The 17,676-nt window shown below is 40.5% G+C and overlaps 1 protein-coding gene across 7 annotated transcripts in view; it reads right to left on the bottom strand.

The window, feature by feature from the left end:
- Positions 1-17,676, bottom strand: part of LOC130908789 (striated muscle preferentially expressed protein kinase-like) — a 77,593-nt gene that overhangs the window by 8,290 nt on the left and 51,627 nt on the right. For all 7 annotated transcript variants that reach the window (XM_057824592.1, XM_057824631.1, XM_057824607.1 and 4 more), the window contains 17 exons: positions 17,068-17,191; positions 16,674-16,846; positions 16,474-16,586; positions 16,233-16,401; positions 14,021-14,120; positions 12,952-13,152; positions 12,717-12,774; positions 12,555-12,632; positions 12,282-12,454; positions 12,172-12,198; positions 10,881-11,033; positions 10,751-10,793; positions 10,510-10,575; positions 2,696-5,252; positions 2,443-2,610; positions 1,941-2,063; positions 38-202 (listed from right to left, as the gene is read on the bottom strand). In XM_057824592.1, the coding sequence (XP_057680575.1) occupies positions 38-202; positions 1,941-2,063; positions 2,443-2,610; positions 2,696-5,252; positions 10,510-10,575; positions 10,751-10,793; positions 10,881-11,033; positions 12,172-12,198; positions 12,282-12,454; positions 12,555-12,632; positions 12,717-12,774; positions 12,952-13,152; positions 14,021-14,120; positions 16,233-16,401; positions 16,474-16,586; positions 16,674-16,846; positions 17,068-17,191 (4,491 nt within the window). The remainder of the gene's footprint in view (positions 1-37; positions 203-1,940; positions 2,064-2,442; positions 2,611-2,695; positions 5,253-10,509; positions 10,576-10,750; positions 10,794-10,880; positions 11,034-12,171; positions 12,199-12,281; positions 12,455-12,554; positions 12,633-12,716; positions 12,775-12,951; positions 13,153-14,020; positions 14,121-16,232; positions 16,402-16,473; positions 16,587-16,673; positions 16,847-17,067; positions 17,192-17,676) is intronic.

Raw genomic sequence — 17,676 nt, 5'->3', positions numbered from 1 at the left:
AATCATTTTCCTCTCTATCTTGGCATTTCAGTAATACCTAATGAGTCCAAATTAATTGGAGCTGAACAGTTGCTGTGTGGCCCTTGTCCTGCCTTGTTGACACAACACACACGGAACTGGAATGTCACATCTTGTGGTAAGTCTGTCACATTGTAGTAGCAGTCAACCACTCCCGTTGCAACAGTTTTCCATGTTGAATCACCTGAAAAAACAAAATGTAACACATCTGGAAAGCATAGACCTGCTTTGCTTTGACTTACAGGGGGGCAAATAAGTATTTAGTCAACCACTAATTGTGCAAGTTCTCCTACTTGAAAATATTAGCGAGGCCTGTAATTGTCAACATGGGTAAACCTCAACCATGAGAGACAGAATGTGGAGGAAAAAAAACAGAAAATCACATTGTTTGATTTTTAAAGAATTTATTTGCAAATCATGGTGGAAAATAAGTATTTGGTGAATACCAAAAGTTCATCTCAATACTTTGTTGTGTACCCTTTGTTGGCAATAACGGAGGCCAAACCTTTTCTGTAACTCTTCACAAGCTTTTCACACACTGTTGCTGGTATTTTGACCCATTCCTCCATGCAGATCTCCTCTAGAGCAGTGATGTTTTGGGGCTGTCGTTGGGCAACACAGACTTTCAACTCCCTCCACAGATTTTCTTTGGGGTTGAGATCTGGAGACTGGGTTGGCCACACCAGGACCTTGAAATGCTTCTTACGAAGCCACTCCTTTGTTTCCCTGGCTGTGTGTTTGGGATCATTGTCATGCTGAAAGATCCAGCCACGTCTGATCTTCAATGCCCCTGCTGATGGAAGGAGATTTTCACTCAAAATCTCTCGATACATGGCCCCATTCATTCTTTCCTTTACACAGATCAGTCATCCTGGTCCCTTTGCAGAAAAACAGCACCAAAGCATTATGTTTCCGCCCCCATGCTTCACAGCAGGTATGGTGTTCTTCGGATGCAATTCAGTATTCTTTCTCCTCCAAACACGAGAACCTGTGTTTCTACCAAAAAGTTCTATTTTGGTTTCATCTGACCATAACACATTCTCCCAGTCCTCTTGTGGATCAACCAAATGCTCTCTAGCGAACCACAGATGGGCCTGGACGTGTACTGGCTTCAGCAGGATAACACATCTGGCAGTGCAGGATTTGAGTCCCTGGCGGCGCATTGTGTTACTGATAGTAGCCTTTGTTAATGTGGTCCCAGCTCTCTGTAGGTCAATCATTAGGTCCCCCCGTGTGGTTCTGGGATTTTTGCTCACCGTTCTTGTTATCATTTTGACACCACGGGGTGGGATCTTGCATGGAGCCCCAGATCGAGGGAGATTATCATTGGTCTTGTATGTCTTCTATTTTCTAATAATTGCTTCCACAGTTGATTTCTTTACACCAAGCGTTTTACTTATTGCAGATTCAGTCTTCCCAGCCTGGTGCAGGTCTACAATTTTGTCTATGGTGTCCTTCGACCGCTCTTTGGTCTTGGCCATAGTGGAGTTTGGAGTGTGACTGACTGAAGTTGTGGACAGTTGTCATTTATACCGATAATGAGTTAAAACAGGTGGCATTAATACAGGTAACGAGTGAAGACTCGTTAGAAGAAGTTAGACCTCTTTCCCAGCCAGAAATCTTGCTTGTTTGTAGGTGACCAAATACCTATTTTCCACTCTAATATGGAAATAAATTCTTTAAAAATCAAACTGTGATTTTCAGGTTTTTTTCACATTATGTCTCTCATGGTTGAGGTTTACCCATGTTGACAATTACAGGTCTCTCTAATCTTTTCAAGTATGAGAACTTGCACAGTTCGTGGTTGACTAAATACTTATTTGCCCCACTGTATATGGATATCGCCACAATCAAGAAAATCCAAAATTTCCCCAATTCTTCTTTTGTACAGATCAAAATATTCTTATTATTATTTACATTACCTTCTGTCTTTCTTTCCAGTGTGTAGCTGCATGGTGGTTTAGTGTCTGATGGCTTCCACAGGACCAGGGCAGTGTTGTTGTATGTCTGGGGGACTTCAGGGGTTCCAGGTCGCTTGGGAACAACTTTAGTAGTCGTGGAAAGGGGTAACAAGAAACAAATGAGGTGATGGTGACTGTTTGTTGACAGAAAAATGTTGTGCATTATGTTTCAAGATATAGATTCTTAAATATGTTTTCATGTGTTTTCCAATTATTCGATTCTTAATGAGAATGCCAAAAATGTTTTGGGTTATTGAAATGCATGAGAAGACAAATTGTATTATTGTTTCAGTTAGTAACACAAAAAATAAAAATCCTTAAGAAGAATGAAGCACTGTGTCTTAACATCAGAGTCACACATTGTTGAGTATTCTATAGGCTGATGCAATTTGTGAAAAGAGGTGAGAAAAGGAGCATGGAATTCAATGTTTTTATGACCGCTTTGGTCACGCAAACCACTCACAAGCTATTGTCAGTGTACAAGAAGTGGTGATGGCAGCGATGGGGTTGGTAGCTATACATTCGTACACCCCAGCATCTCTCTGGCTGCATTTGAGGATGGTAAGAAGCTGCCTTCCATCTGGATGGGACATCAAACTGATTCTGTCATCCGCGTCCAGTGCTTTCCGATCTATAATACAGAAATGAAATGCAATAAGAACAGAATCACAATTCCTTAGTGTTTCAGAAATATCATGACAAGCAAACCAAGAGACCTTTCATCCAATCTATGTCAGGATGTGGACTTCCAGCAGGGAGGCAACTGAGCGTGACCTGCTCCCCCTCCAACAGGATTTGGTCTTTGAGTTTGATGTGGAAGACAGGCGGAAAGTCCGAAGCGGATCGGACAAACCTCTGAGAATGGGAAGTGTCTCCTTTTTGGGTGGCTATAATGAGCTCATTCTGAGAAGGTGTTTTATCCTTTTTGCTCTTGGTCAGACCCCACCTGTCCCATCTAGACCGTCGGTCATTTTCTTTCTCTGAATGAACACTGGAACTAGATTCGATTGATTCCTTCGACGTACCTACACCTGTTTGCTTTGCAAGCTGATTCTCAGGCAGATCCATTCCTTTCAAACTGCGCCCCTCAGACTGTGAGTTCCGATGACGAGAAAACAAAGGTGTCCTCTTTTCTTCTGTGTTCTCTTTTCTTTGGTCCGACAGACTACGTATTTTTGATGGGTTCCCCGTGACTTTTTTCTCAAACATTTGTCGTGTTGCAAGGATGGGAGAATCTGTGAGCCTCCTCAGTTCCTGCTGTTTTTGACTTCCTTCTGTAACTTTATTTTTCCTGTCCTCAGACTGGCTTCTTATTTTGGCAGAGATTCCAGCCACTTTGGACTCAAACATGCGCCTCATAGCAGATACCGCAGACTCATCAACTTTTGTTTGTTCTCTCGCTTCCGGCTCCTTTGTGTCCAAAGATTTACTACGACCAATTGCCCAAGTAACACGTTTAGTTGTTGCACTTTCCTGAGCGCTCTGAGACTTTCCTTCTTTCGCCTTGTCCACTTGTTTATCAGCTGATGTTGATCTCTTTCCTCGCATTGAAAACCTCCCCATAATGCTTAGGCCTGATTCTTTCCCCTTATCGTCTCGCAGGTCTTGAACTGATTTGGATTTCTCCTGTAGCCCTTTGGAGACCATTTCAAGAGGTGCTCCACCCCGCCCTGGTCGGTAAACCTCGTCGTCTCTGCCACCAATCTTACGGGTCAGTGTAGGTGATTTTTCCTCTGATTTGTTTCTGGCTAGCTTTCTGAGACCACGGGTCAAAGATGATTCCCGCTTCTTGAATCTGGCTTCAAAGACCTCTTCCGAGTCAATGTCTTTTATATCTGTTCGGAGCACTGGGTGGTGTGACATTCTAAAAACTGCTGGATTTGAAGATGAGGATAACTGAGCTAAAGCTTGGTCGGCAGTTGCCACCTTGGCAAATACTGCCGGATGTTGAGGTGAAGTAGTGATGTCTTTGGGCTCATCTTCTTTTACCTTGCCGGACACTTTGTCAGATGTTCCAGATGACCACACAGCAGCATCTGTTTCTTTGTCCTTATTTACTTTCTCTTCATTGATTTTTTGATCCAGATATTCTTTTCTTTTGCCTCCTGCCTCATAATCCTCTTCTATCACAATTAAAGGAGTAACAAGTGAGGACGATCTTGGTTCACATTCTGTTTTGTTTACCTTTTCTTTGTTGGTCCTTTTCTCTCGATTGTTCAGTTTTTGCCGTTGGTCCACTAGTTCTGCTGGGTATATAAATGAGGTGCGCCGTGTGGGTGACTCCATCGCTGTTTGTTCTGTGAGGGCAGACATGGATGTTGCCTCCTGAAGTTTCTTTCCTTCAATGCTGCCTATGCTTACAGATGGGATTTCTAAGGGAGCTCCATACCTACGATGAAGAGGCATTGGTTCAGAATCTTCTTGAGTGAAAGAAGAACTTTTTTGAAAAACCTTGGTTTTTGGTGTGTCCTGTCCTGCATTCTCAGAAGATGCTGCCCTAACGAGTGTGGATGGTCCCGCTCTGAATCGTCTCAGATTACGATCGAGAGATCCTGTCTGTCTTTCATCTTCCATGCCAAGTGTTTCAAATAAGGGTCCTCGCAGGCCGCTCATCTTTTTATCCATGCTCCCTCCTCTGAGCAGCCGTTGTCTCATGAGCTCCAGCTTTAAGGCATAATCCTCCTGGCTTAGCTTTGTCATTCCAGGACTTGGACTGCGGTTAGGCAATTCTAGAGAAACGGTCTTTTTCAGGTTATTGCTGCACATTTCATTAGCCTTATTAGTATCACTCTCCTCTGGGTCCATATGGAGGAGTAATGCAGAGTCGGCCGAGCTGCCTCTCCTCATGGTAGATCTTTTTGCTTTTATCTGAGACTCATCTGTCTCTGTACTTGATCCCTTTTTAAGTGGAGATCTTTTCTTCTGTTGAATTATCTCCTTGTCTAGTTTTTCATCTTTAAGCGTTTGACTAGCTACACCTTCGACACCAGCTGTGTCAAAGTTGTCCTTAGTTCTATCAGCAATCTCTGTGACATGTTCATCCCCAGGCATCTCATTCAGGGAAACTCTGGAACCGGAGAAGAACATAGATAGCGGCATAGGAATGAAAGGTAGTTCATCCACGTCTGCATCCGAGTCGGAGGATGATGAAGGTGGCGGTGAGCCTTCTTTTAAATGTCGTGCCACGGCAATTGACACATGGCTAGATGCGTCGTTAAGTAGCTCTGGAATTGTCCGCATCACCATCTTTGATTTGTAACTGATGAGGGAGCACTGAGGGGAAAATACCAGAATAAAAAGTGATGAACTATCTTTTCAACCTGCCACTCCATTTAGCACACCTCCATGAGCTAATGAGATCTACGAAAATCACAAATACTAATATTTTCTTATTCCCATTATGAAAATAACAAATTATTATTAACACTCTCGGAATGGTACAGTATTTATGAACAGTACGGTAAATTCACACAGGAATGCCCCTTTGTTTGGCCACAGGAGTCCATCACAGATTAATGTAGACTGTTGGCAGAGTACACCTTGGACTGGTTGCCAGTTAATATCAGGTGACATTAATATATGTTTCCTTATGAAGAAGGACACAATGGCAAAAAAATCATAATCACTAGGCATCCAATACATTAGAATCTCAGTTTATTAATGAGTCACTTGACTGGAATGTCTGTATGAATTTTTATGAGGGGAAAACTACCTCGGTTCATGCTGTATTATCTGTTGATGAACAGGAATGTATGCGGTGATGGCACAGTTGTGCTTTTTCTTGTGCTGTGGTGTAAACATCATTAGCTCGATGATCCCACATTGCAAATGCAATAGCGTATCTTTGATCATTTTCTCCTTTATTAGCCTCTCAAAATGACTCCTAAAAAAACTGCAAACTGCCAGCCATGTTTTACCGTAAACGTTGAATTACAAAAAAAAAAATCCTAAAACGACTCGCTGCGCAATTTGGTTTGGTGAAATCAAGCATTTATACTATTCTGCAGAACAAAGAGGTAATAAGGGCAAAAAAGGTCTAAAGAAATGACTTTTAACAAAGCAAAGCCCTGAAATCATTGAAATGAGGGGAAATTGTGTTCGTGACTTGGAAAACCCACCTTGGTGCTAGTATGAGCGAGGCAATCGATTCAGTGCCATGAGGAAAATAATAAAGACTTAAAAAGCACACAAAAATACAAATAACTATAAATTACTAAATTATAAATAACTAATAATTATTTAGTTATATTATAATATAACTGTTTATTTGGTCCTCTTGGCTTGGTTTTTTGCAAAAGTTGAATTATAATTCATATGTAGCGGACTTGAGCCAACAATGTTTTGAACTTTAAACTATTTGTGTTGATTGGCCGTTGATGGAGAGGGTATGTCGGTCAGACCCGCGCCGCCCATAAGGCGAGCTAGGCAACTGCCTAACTTAGGGTGCAGCAGCATCCAAAAAGGCGTCAAGAAAAATATTCAAATAATATTTGATGATAGCAGTATTAAAAAAAAATTACAAAACAATAAAACAAAAGAACAACAAAACCTATCATAACAAGTCTTTATATAAATAATGAAATCATTTTTCTAGTGTGCCTTCTGCCCGTTTCACTTTTTCCTGTGATGCGATAATTTCACCACAGACCCTAGTCTCATCACCCAGCAGACCAGTGAGCTACCTTAAGGTGCTATTTTTAGCCTCCGCAATTCAGTGACGTTACGATGACAAGTCAACTTTATGAAAAGACTAAAGCCCTCCGGGTCAGAAGAAAAAGAAATAAGAGCATAAATGTGAAGAAAAACAGGTTTGTTGTGTTGTTTTTTTCAACAGCATAAGCACGTTATTCGTTATTGTCTTTTTTATATAATAAATTACAAAGAGATAATGTGCTTTTTCAGTGTGAGTGTTTAAATATATGTGTTGAAAATGGGGGGGAGGGCGCCAATAAATATGTTGCCTAGAGTACCAAATTGGTCAGGAACGGCCCTGATGTCAGTGGGAAGTTCATGGGCATGTGTTAACTGACAAACCGTGGAGACACGGACAACAATCGTTCTTCAACAACACCAGTTTTCATGATTTCTCAATTACACAAAAATAAAATATTCATTCCTTTGATACTCAAGCTTACAGTGTCCGGAGGAGACACACAGGAAATGGAGGTGTGGTGTGCTGTGGTGGGATGGGGAATTGACTTGCAAAGGCGATTGCAATCAAATAAAAACTACCCAGATAACACACTTCAACCAGGACACACTCTCATTCTGACCAATCTTCTCAATGAAACAGTTTAAAATATTGGAAAATGACCTTAGTGCCTCCTTAATAGTAGTGATGCACAATAATACATTTTTCAACCAATACCGATAACTTCCTCCTCGTTCCAACCGATAACCGATAATGTCAAGCCGATAATAAAAGATTTATGTAAAAATTAAAGTATACACATGAGAAAATATTACTGTGCAAAAATATAGTTTAATGCTCTTTTTTCAACATCAAATGTGAACAAGTAGTAAATTCCAACATCAAAATAAAGACAGATTGTTTGACATTGTGTAATGGTAAACTTTTGGCAACAATTACTGACCAATGTATCGATAATCGTTGTATCGCCATATCGTCAGATCATCGTCATTGTGAGCTTTGTATCGCAAACCGTATCGTATCGTGAGGTACCAAGAGGTTCCCACTCTTAATTCCTAACATGTAACATTACTACACTGCAAAAACACACCTCCTAAAACTATTTAAATTCCCTTATTTTCAGTGTAAATCTACTGGAAATAAGTGAAACTATCTGCCAGCACTTCAAGTATATTTCACTCAGATTTCTTGAAGAAAAATAGCTAGCTGAAAAAAAGCTTAACACCCTTATTTTAAGCAATACATTTTTATACTTAATCCCCCCCCCAAAAAACTTGTCAGAAATGTTCTTTATTCAAGAATAGGTATGGTTCAAAACATTATTTGAAAGCTATTTTTTCTTGATTTAGGTGAAAAATGACTTTTTTTTTTTTTTTTTTTAGATGTATGGGCTTAATAAGAACAAATGGCAATATTTACTTCACGTAAATTGAATAATCTGGCGCATTCATCTGTTAACTCACTGCTTCTCAATTATTTTCTGTTAGGCCCCCCCTTGGAAGATGTAAACGTTCCGCGCCCCCCCAACTCTCTGCTGCCACTGTAAATATACTGTAGTATCATTTGTCTATAAGATTCTTATTATTATAAGTACACCTCTGCATAACATTGTGTCCTTTTTAATATTAAAGAAGAAAAAAAAAGACTCAAGATACATTTTTTTACCGTTTGACACTGAAAAAAATAAATTAAAATCAATAGATAATCATAAATTCAAATTGATTAGCAACATTAACTCGAGAGGACAATATGCCAAACTATTAGACAGAAAAAACAAAAATTAATGGAACAAAAACGACAGTGACATTGGACAGAGAGACAGTTTTTATTTTTGCTGCAGGCAGTATCAGCTCCTTTGCTGTGGTGTTGGGTTATTTTGCATTGATTGGTATGCCACCAAATGTGATGCTGACAGTGCTCGCTGGTTTACTGATGTAACACTGACAAAGCAGGACGATTGTTGGCAGTATTCGGCACGTTTTCGCTGAAAAAAAAAAAAGAATTCCTGCTGTCTGCCACGAACATTTATAGACAAAGTAAACAGACTGGTCTTTCCTCATCTCCTACTTTACTAAAAGTGAAAGCCAAATGCTACATACGCTTTGTCATATTTCTTCGTCTTAGCTTTTCATATCTCCAGTGGTCTTTGCTGTGTGCTCTTGTTTGGTTCAAAAATACTGCGCACATGCTAAAAATGAGAGCGGCACTGCCACCCACTCAGTGGATATGCAATTACACTTTATTCTAGTTAGGCAAAAAAGTATGTTCGCTAAGGTCACATGCGCCACCCCCAGCATCGCTCTGCGCCCCCCAGGGGGGGCCCGCCCCACTGTTTGAGAAGTACTGTGTTAACTAGTCTTTAACACTCAAAACAAGATGGGGAAAATTATTTCACTAGATTTAAGAAGAATGATCTGATTAAGATGTCATAAATTTACAGAGTACTGAATGCATTACTGACTGGCTGACTTCTTTGTGTGGTTTGGTGTATGTTACAATCATCTAATCATCTACTATCATCTAACCACTGTGCCGTCCTGATAAGCATGCTTACTTGACATCACTTGTCCAAATGTCTGTGGTGAAACTGATGTGATCGGCATGTTTTTCACGAAGAATGGTGGTCGTATAAACTGCATTATTTTTTTATCCGGGCCTTGGGTTCTCCGATCACTTCGGTAAAAAAACATCTCTCGTCCGGCATCCCCTCCCGCCTGTGCCCTTCAGTCCGTCTGGCTGCTGTAGTGCTCGATGAGTTGAACCGAAGATGAGTGGCGGCGGCAGCTACGTTTGTATCGGATATCCGCCCGCCCCGGCTGGCTCGCCGCGGCGTATTCAGGGCATGGCTCTGCTCCGGACAGAGGCGCGCGCCTCGCGTCCTGCATGCCGTGGGGGAACGCTTGAGAAACCGGGGTGTTCGCCGGATGTCCCGCAGCTGGGGAACTGGGCTCGGCCCGCCTGCCCGCTCTGCCTAGGGCAAGGCGGCGGCGGCCTGCCGGACCGGCCAGAGTGGTGGGCTCCGTCGGAAGACGGCTACTTGTCGACTATCGGTCTCGTGCTGGTGTTTATAGTCTTAGATGGAGTTAACCACTCGCTTTGGGCTGCATTCCCAAACAACCAGACTCCAGGAAGGCCGCAGCATCTCTCTATCGTCACAAGCCCCTTAGCTGTGTGTTTAGCTTTCGCATTCGCGCTAGCAGCAGCCTCGTATTCGTTCCGAAAATCTTTGTGATGCCGTTTTAAATGGCTGCTGGGTTAGTGGTGTTGAATGAGGACGCTTTCTTTCCGCCTCATGGAACTTCTGCAGTGCATGTTTTGCAGATGGCGAAAGCGTCATTTGTTTCACACACGGAAAAAATCAACCCACGCTACTGAGAACTGCCATGATATTGCATCAACCCTGTTGTGTAACGCCGCCTCCTCTATGACGCCATACGCCTAAAGCCCTCCTTCCTCAGGGGCTTCAGAGAGAGGAAGGGTTGAGGAGGCGGCTTCAGTTGTGCACATTTGGAGGCTAAATCAAGTATATAATTATTGGATTGCATTATCAGTTGAATTTTTTTCTATCTAGATTATCTGTGTGACGTCATAATTGCCATTATCTGTAACCGATATTATCGTGCATCTTTACTTAATACCTACTGCATCTATTAATACAGTATATTAGTCAACAAAGTCGCAAAAGAAATGAAGTTCATGAACTAAGGTTACATTGTATTTTGTTAAAAATTTCTGTTAAACTTCATGACTGAATTTACCGAAAGTGATAATTATTATCAACAAAGAAGCAGATGCACATATTTGATTGAATCTCATTAGCTTGTAGAGGTGTACCTTATTTTGTGGTCTGTTAGTGAATATTAAAAATGTGTACTGTACCTGCCATCGTCTTCTAGACAAAACCTGCTTTAGCCTTGTTGTGCAGATGCTCTTGTTACTTTCTGACTGCAAAATGAGAAAGTCATCAATGTTTTATAGACACATTTAAAAAAATAATAATAATAATAAAAATAATGAAAAAAGACGACCGTCTACTGTGTGTTAAACCAAAGATGACAAGGGCACACAATGGCACATAAAAAGAAAAAAATGAATGAAACAAGTCTAACATCTACTGTACCTTGAACCAAGGATGACGAAGGCACTCAATGGCACTCGGCCTCCTGAAAGATGGAATATGCCACAGTTTAGTTACAGTGTTGACAAGCTTAAAGTAAAAAATATGTGTATACAACAGATGTAGCGCTTACAGTCGGTCCACCACCAAGAGTTTGATCACAAACCCTTTTGCCTCTTTGCAGAGATCAGAAAACATGCTCTCGTCAAAGGCCACGTTGTAGTTGCGAATGTTTAACACTGTGGCTCTGTCGTTTTCACCAGCGAATGGTGACACTCCTGTCAGGCTGGAAAAATGCATTTAATTCATTCATTTATCTTCTGTACTGCTAATTCTTATATATATATATATATATATATATACATATATATATATGGCGGAAAACACAGACAAGACTGAAAAAGCAGTTTCTGCTCTTGCACTCCTCTTTAAAAGAAACTCCTGTATTTTAAGGCAAAACAACTGTTGTGTTTAATAGAACAATATGTCTATATGCTGCTATAGCAGATTCATGGCACATGAAGCCCCGAACTATTTTTAATTTGTCCGTTTTACCCTGAAAACCCCAGTTTACAGACGTCGCGCAACCGCTTTTGTTTCAACCCAGCCATAAAACGAAGGTAATTAATTATATTTATTATTCAAAATGTGTGTTGTTTTTAGCTTAGAATCATTCATTGATGTCTCATATTTCGTTTGAAAAAAAAAAAAACACAAAAAAATTAGTCACACATTTTAAACTTTTAAACATATTATGTCACAATGAAAAAAATGGCGTCTGTAAAAAAGTCACAGATATCTACCTCATAACTATCGCTTAATTGTATTTTTTTGTTACTGTCGCATTTTCTCCGATATGTTAGATGATAAATAATTCATCCAAACAAAAAAAAAAAGTTGAAAAAAACGTTTAAAAGGGTAAATATATCAAAAAGAAAATCTCGACCACTCCTTGATGTCTGCGATTTCTGCATCGTGACCCATGTTATATTAACATGTTTTAGCCATAAAATCCCCCAAAAATCCAGCTGTGGCCATTCACAGCTATGTCTTGACACTCAGTGATACATGCTACGTGGAGTTTTTGGATCGAAACAAAGAACGTACGCGATAATATCTCGTTAAAGTCATGGCGTCTGTAATTCTGTTCTCGCGTGCTCTCACCTCCAGATAGGGTTTTGCTGGTTAAAAAATATTTAAAAAAAAAAAAAAAAAAAAAAATGCCCTCCTGCTCAAAATTTTTCTTCCCCAGAAAATTGAGATTTTAAGCTTTCCAATGATGTATCACACATGTATATTGGACAATTTTGAAAGTTGGCTAAATTGGGGGTCTCACAGCGGAACTTCAAGTCACCTGAGTGTTTTCCGCCATATATATTACAAACAACACTATATGTTAAATTTGTGCCCTTACTATGACCTACCAGAGATATGTAATGACTGCAACTGGCCTGTAGATAGTAGCATAGACACATAAAGCATGAGCGATGTGCTTGGATGTTAAGTTAAATGGTTACACACTGAACAGGTTCACCATATGTCTGTTGCTGTGGAGACTGGATTTTGGTTCACAATCTCTGGTGCCACATATTCCGGTGTGCCATACTTGCAGTAGTGCTCCTCAGATGACTGTAGTCTGATGGCATTGCCAAAGTCGCAAATGCGGATCTTGTCACTGCCGGCATCTGCCATCAAAATATTTTCTGGCTAAAAGCAGATGAATACAAGAACAATCAAATCTTCTAGTTGCAAAATCATCTCTTATCTCTTATCATAACTTATTGACGACTAACACAGTAACAATTACCTTTATGTCAAGGTGGGCAATGTCTTTCTCATGAAGGTAGCGAAGGCCTTCCAAAACCTGTTGAACACTTTGTCGAATCTGTGAAGATGCACAAATGATGACATGACGTTTACAGTAGGTTATATGGAGAGAGTCCACTCGGAAAAGGAAAAGCCAACCCACCTCCAGCTCTGTGACTGTAGTTTTCCTAGCCATTCGTTCCAAAAGTTCCTCATGACACCTTCAAGCCACAGTTGAGGAATAACATACTACCAAAATGATTCAGAGGGATTAAGTGGGATTTGAGATGAAGACATTAGAATAATGTGTTTGGCTTTAAGTACATTTAAGTACGTACTCCATTGGCGCACTGTGAAGTGCGTAAAGAACAATACCAGAACTGCTTTTACAAGGATACAACTCCGTTATCAGCACTACCAAATTTTTTTTCTCAAAGGCGTCATGAAAGTAAATGATCTCCTTGTGGTCCAGCTCAGACAGCAGTTCCATCTCTTGCAATGCCAATGCTTTCCTTTTTCCACGTGCAGATATAAACTTGGCAGCGAAATCCTTTTTTCCCACTTTTTGTGTCACTCGCTTTACATAGGAAAATGTCCCTCTGTGACAGACAACATGTACAATTTGCTGCATTTTAGGTTTCTTCTGCCTAAAGTTTTATGAATCAAATGCTTAAACAGCTGGTCTTTGGTGTTGGCATGTGCTCTCCAAAGTAGTTTAATATTCTGCTTAGGGCTGTCAAACGATTAAAATTTTTAATCGAGTTAATTACAGCTTAAAAATTAATTAATTGTAATTAATCGCAATTAATCGCAATTCAAACCATCTATAAAATATGCCATATTTTTCTGTAAATTATTGTTGGAATGGAAAGATAGGACACAAGACTCATATATACATCCAACATATGGTACATAAGTACTGTATTTGTTTATTATAACAATAAATCAACAAGATGGCATTAACATTATTAACATTCTGTTAAAGCGATCCATGGATAGAAAGACTTGTAGCTCCTAAAAGATAAATGTTAGTACAAGTTATAGAAATTTTATATTAAAACCCCTCTTAATATTTTCGTTTTAATAACATTTGTAAAAATTTCAATCAAAAAATAAACTAGTAGCCCGCCATTGTTGATGTCAATAATTACTTTAACAGTGCTCATGGGTGCTGAAGCCTATAAAATCAGTCGCACCCAAGCGCCTCAGAGGGCGGCAAAACTCCATAAAACACAATTAACATGTGGGCATTTCACTGTACTGTCATTTAAATCTGTCTGAGCGGGGCATGTGCGTTAATTGCGTCAAACATTTAACGTGATCAATTTAAAAAATAAATTACCGCCCGTTAACGCGATAATTTTGACAGCCCTAATTCTGCTCTATATTAAATGTTTTGCTCTGTGCTGCAGTTTAGAAAAGGAGCACTTTGCTTGCATTATCCCTCACAAGGGTGAACACGCATACCTGCCTATTTCTTTGTGGAGGTCATAATAATCGGTCAAGCATCGCATCTTTCTGAGAATGGTTCCCTCATCTTCCATTGGCTCAATGGAATCTTTTCGCTCTGCAGAAGACACACGCACTTTTATATTCAACCACATACAGTGGGGCAAATAAGTATTTAGTCAACCACTAATTGTGCAAGTTATCCTACTTGAAAAGATTAGAGAGGCCTGTAATTGTCAACATGGGTAAACCTCAACCATGAGAGACAGAATGTGGAAGAAAAAAAAACAGAAAATCACATTGTTTGATTTTTAAAGAATTTATTTCCAAATTAGAGTGGAAAATAAGTATTTGGTCACCTACAAACAAGCAAGATTTCTGGCTGTCAAAGAGGTCTAACTTCTTCTAACGAGGTCTAACGAGGCTCCACTGTATTAATGAAACCTGTTTTAACTCATTGTCGGTATAAAAGACAGCTGTCCACAACCCTCAGTCAGTCACACTCCAAACTCCACTACGGACAAGACCAAAGAGCTGTCGAGGGACACCAGAGACAAAATTGTAGACCTGCACCAGGCTGGGAAGACTGAATCTGCAATAGGTAAAACGCTTGGCGTAAAGAAATCAACTGTGAGAGCAATTATTAGAAAATGGAAGATCTAAAAGACCACTGATAATCTCCCTCGATCTGGGACTCCATGCAAGATCTCACCCCATGGCGTCAAAATGATAACAAGAACGGTGAGCAAAAATCCCAGAACCACACGGGGGGACCTAGTGAATGACCTACAGAGAGCTGGGACCACAGTAACAAAGGCGACTATCAGTAACACAATGCGCCACCAGGGACTCAAATCCTGCACTGCCAGACGTGTCCCCCTGTTGAAGCCATGATCCAGAAGAGGACTGGTAGAATGTGTTATGGTCGGATGAAACCAAATAGAACTTTTTGGTAGAAACAGAGGTTGTCGTGTTTGCAGGAGAAAGATAATGAATTGCATTCGAAGAATACCATACCCACTGTGAAGCATGGGGTGGAAACATCATGCTTTGGGGCTGTTTTTCTGAAAAGGGACCAAGACGACTGATCTGTACAAAAAGGAAAGAATGAATGGGGCCATGTATCGACATATTTTGAGTGAAAATCTCCTTCCATCAGCAAGGGCATTGAAGATGAAACTTGGCTTGGTCTTTCAGCATGACAATGATCCCAAACACACAGCCAGAGCAACAAGGCAACAAAGGAGTGGCTTCGTAAGAAGCATTTCAAGGTCCTAGAGTGGCCTAGCCAGTCTCCAGATCTCAACCCAATAGAAAATCTGTGGAGGGAGTTGAAAGTCCGTGTTGCCCAACAACAGCCCCAAAACATCACTGCTCTAGAGGAGATCTGCATAGATGAATGGGCCAAAATACCAGCAACAGTTTGTGAAAAGCTTGTGAAGAGTTACAGAAAACGTCTGGCCTCCATTATTGCCAACAAAGGGTACATAACAAAGTATTGAGATGAACTTTTGCTATTGACCAAATACTTATTTTCCACTCTAATTTGGAAATAAATTATTTAAAAATCAAACAATGTGATTTTCTGGTTTTGTTTTTTCCACATTCTGTCTCTCATGGTTGAGGTTTACCCATGTTGACAATTACAGGCCTCTCTAATATTTCAAGTGGGAGAACTTGCTGTCAGGATTTGAGGCAGGTTGTATGGACCCATACGCAGAATAAAGGGAAGCGAGGCAGAACGCGCAAAAGGTATTTAGTATAAGACAACAAAAAACAAAGTACAAACAATACGACCAGGGAATCCAAAAACTCTCAAACAAAAGTCAGGGTACTAACAAAAGACTTGTATCAAAAAACTTACTTAGGCTGAGGAACACGAGGGCTACAACGTAGGAACGGGCAAGAATAGAAACTGACGTGAACATGCACATTGACATTGACAATGATGCATCAAGGAGTGAAAAGAAACTGGGAGCTTATATACACATAGAGACAAGGGGTAACGAGACAACGAGGAACAGATGGGTGACACAGAAGGATGCAGATTGGCGGATACACTAGGAGCAGGCACAACAGGTGAAATCAATGGGCAATCACAGGAACACACTAGGAGGGAACCAACACAAAACCTAACACTTGCACACTTAGTGGTTGACTAAATACTTATTTGCCCCACTGTAGACATCATTAAAATAGGAAATATGTAGGATACAAATTATGTACAGACCTGTGTGAACTGTCAGCTCAGCCTTGCATGAGTTGGACGCGGCAAGATTTTTTGCTGTGCATGTGTACACACCAGAGTGCTCTGTGCGGGCATTGAGGATCACAAGAGAATATTCTGGGTCATCATACACAAAGGTGTAATAGTTGCTCTCGGAGAGAAGTTGATCATCCTGCGAAAGTTTTTAACAAAACACAAAATATTCAGAGATGATATTTAACAGTGCAACTGCTGCAGTACCTACCTTGTACCACAGAATATCTGGATCTGGTTTCCCTTCGACTACAACAGCCAGGCGGGAAGTTTCTCCGGCTTGCACGTCTACATCTTCCATGATAGTTTCAAACTTTGGCGGAACTGTGATGTGGAATAGGCAAAAAATAAACCCCAAAAAATCATTTTTGCTACTTTGGACTGAGGAAACGAAGTCTGTTGTGGTCCAACCTGCCATGACCAGCTGCAGTGTGCAAAGGTCGCTGCCAAACTGGTTACTAGCCACCACCACCAGATGGCCAACGTCCAAGGCCTTGGGACGCTGAAGTTTCAGGGTGTGTTGATCATCATCTGACATGATCATCTCACACACCCCTGGTTTGTTCACCAGTGCAACACCCCTCCTATTGAACACAGAGGCAACATTTTGCAGGTTACGTATTGACTTGATATCTTGCAGGATTCCATTTTTTCCCATTGTTTAACGCAGAAGATGGCTCAAAATGAGAGTGTGGCATGTATATAAAATGTCTTTCATTTAGCTTGTGAGTTGATTGTTCTTGCTTTTGTAGGTCAAGATGATGTCAGATACAGTAACATGACTTTAATGATGAGAAAAAGTTACCTTTTCCACGTGACTGTGGCATGTACATGGTTCAGGGTGATGGTGATGTTTACGGGTTGGTTCTCAACCACATACACAATATCAGGTTTTTCCACGATCACTGGAGCTTTCCTCAAATAAGGTCCTATAGAAAGATGCTATTGTATGAAAACTGTGTCTATATAATACAGTGGGGCAAATAACTATTTAGTCAACCACTAATTGTGCAAGTTCTCCCACTTGAAATTATTAGAGAGGCCTGTAATTGTCAACATGGGTAAACCTCAACCATGAGAGACAGGCTGGGGAAAAAAACCCAGAAAATCACTGTTTGATTTTAAATAATTTATTTGCAAATCATGGTGGAAAATAAGTATTTGGTCTATACCAACAGTTCAGCTCAATACTTTGTTATGTACCCTTTGTTGGCAATAATGGAGGCCAAATGTTTTCTGTAATTCTTCACAAGCTTTTCACACACTGTTGCTGGTATTTTGGCCAATTCCTCCATGCAGATCTCCTCTAGAGCAATGATGTTTTGGGGCTGTCATTGGGCAACAAGGACTTTCAACTCCCTCCTCACACCGTGGTGTCAAAATGACAACAAGAACGGGGGGCAAAAATCCCAGA

Source organism: Corythoichthys intestinalis, chromosome 2, assembly GCF_030265065.1.
Source record: "Corythoichthys intestinalis isolate RoL2023-P3 chromosome 2, ASM3026506v1, whole genome shotgun sequence".
Taxonomy (NCBI): domain Eukaryota; kingdom Metazoa; phylum Chordata; class Actinopteri; order Syngnathiformes; family Syngnathidae; genus Corythoichthys; species Corythoichthys intestinalis.
This window is presented reverse-complemented; position numbering and strand designations above follow the sequence as displayed.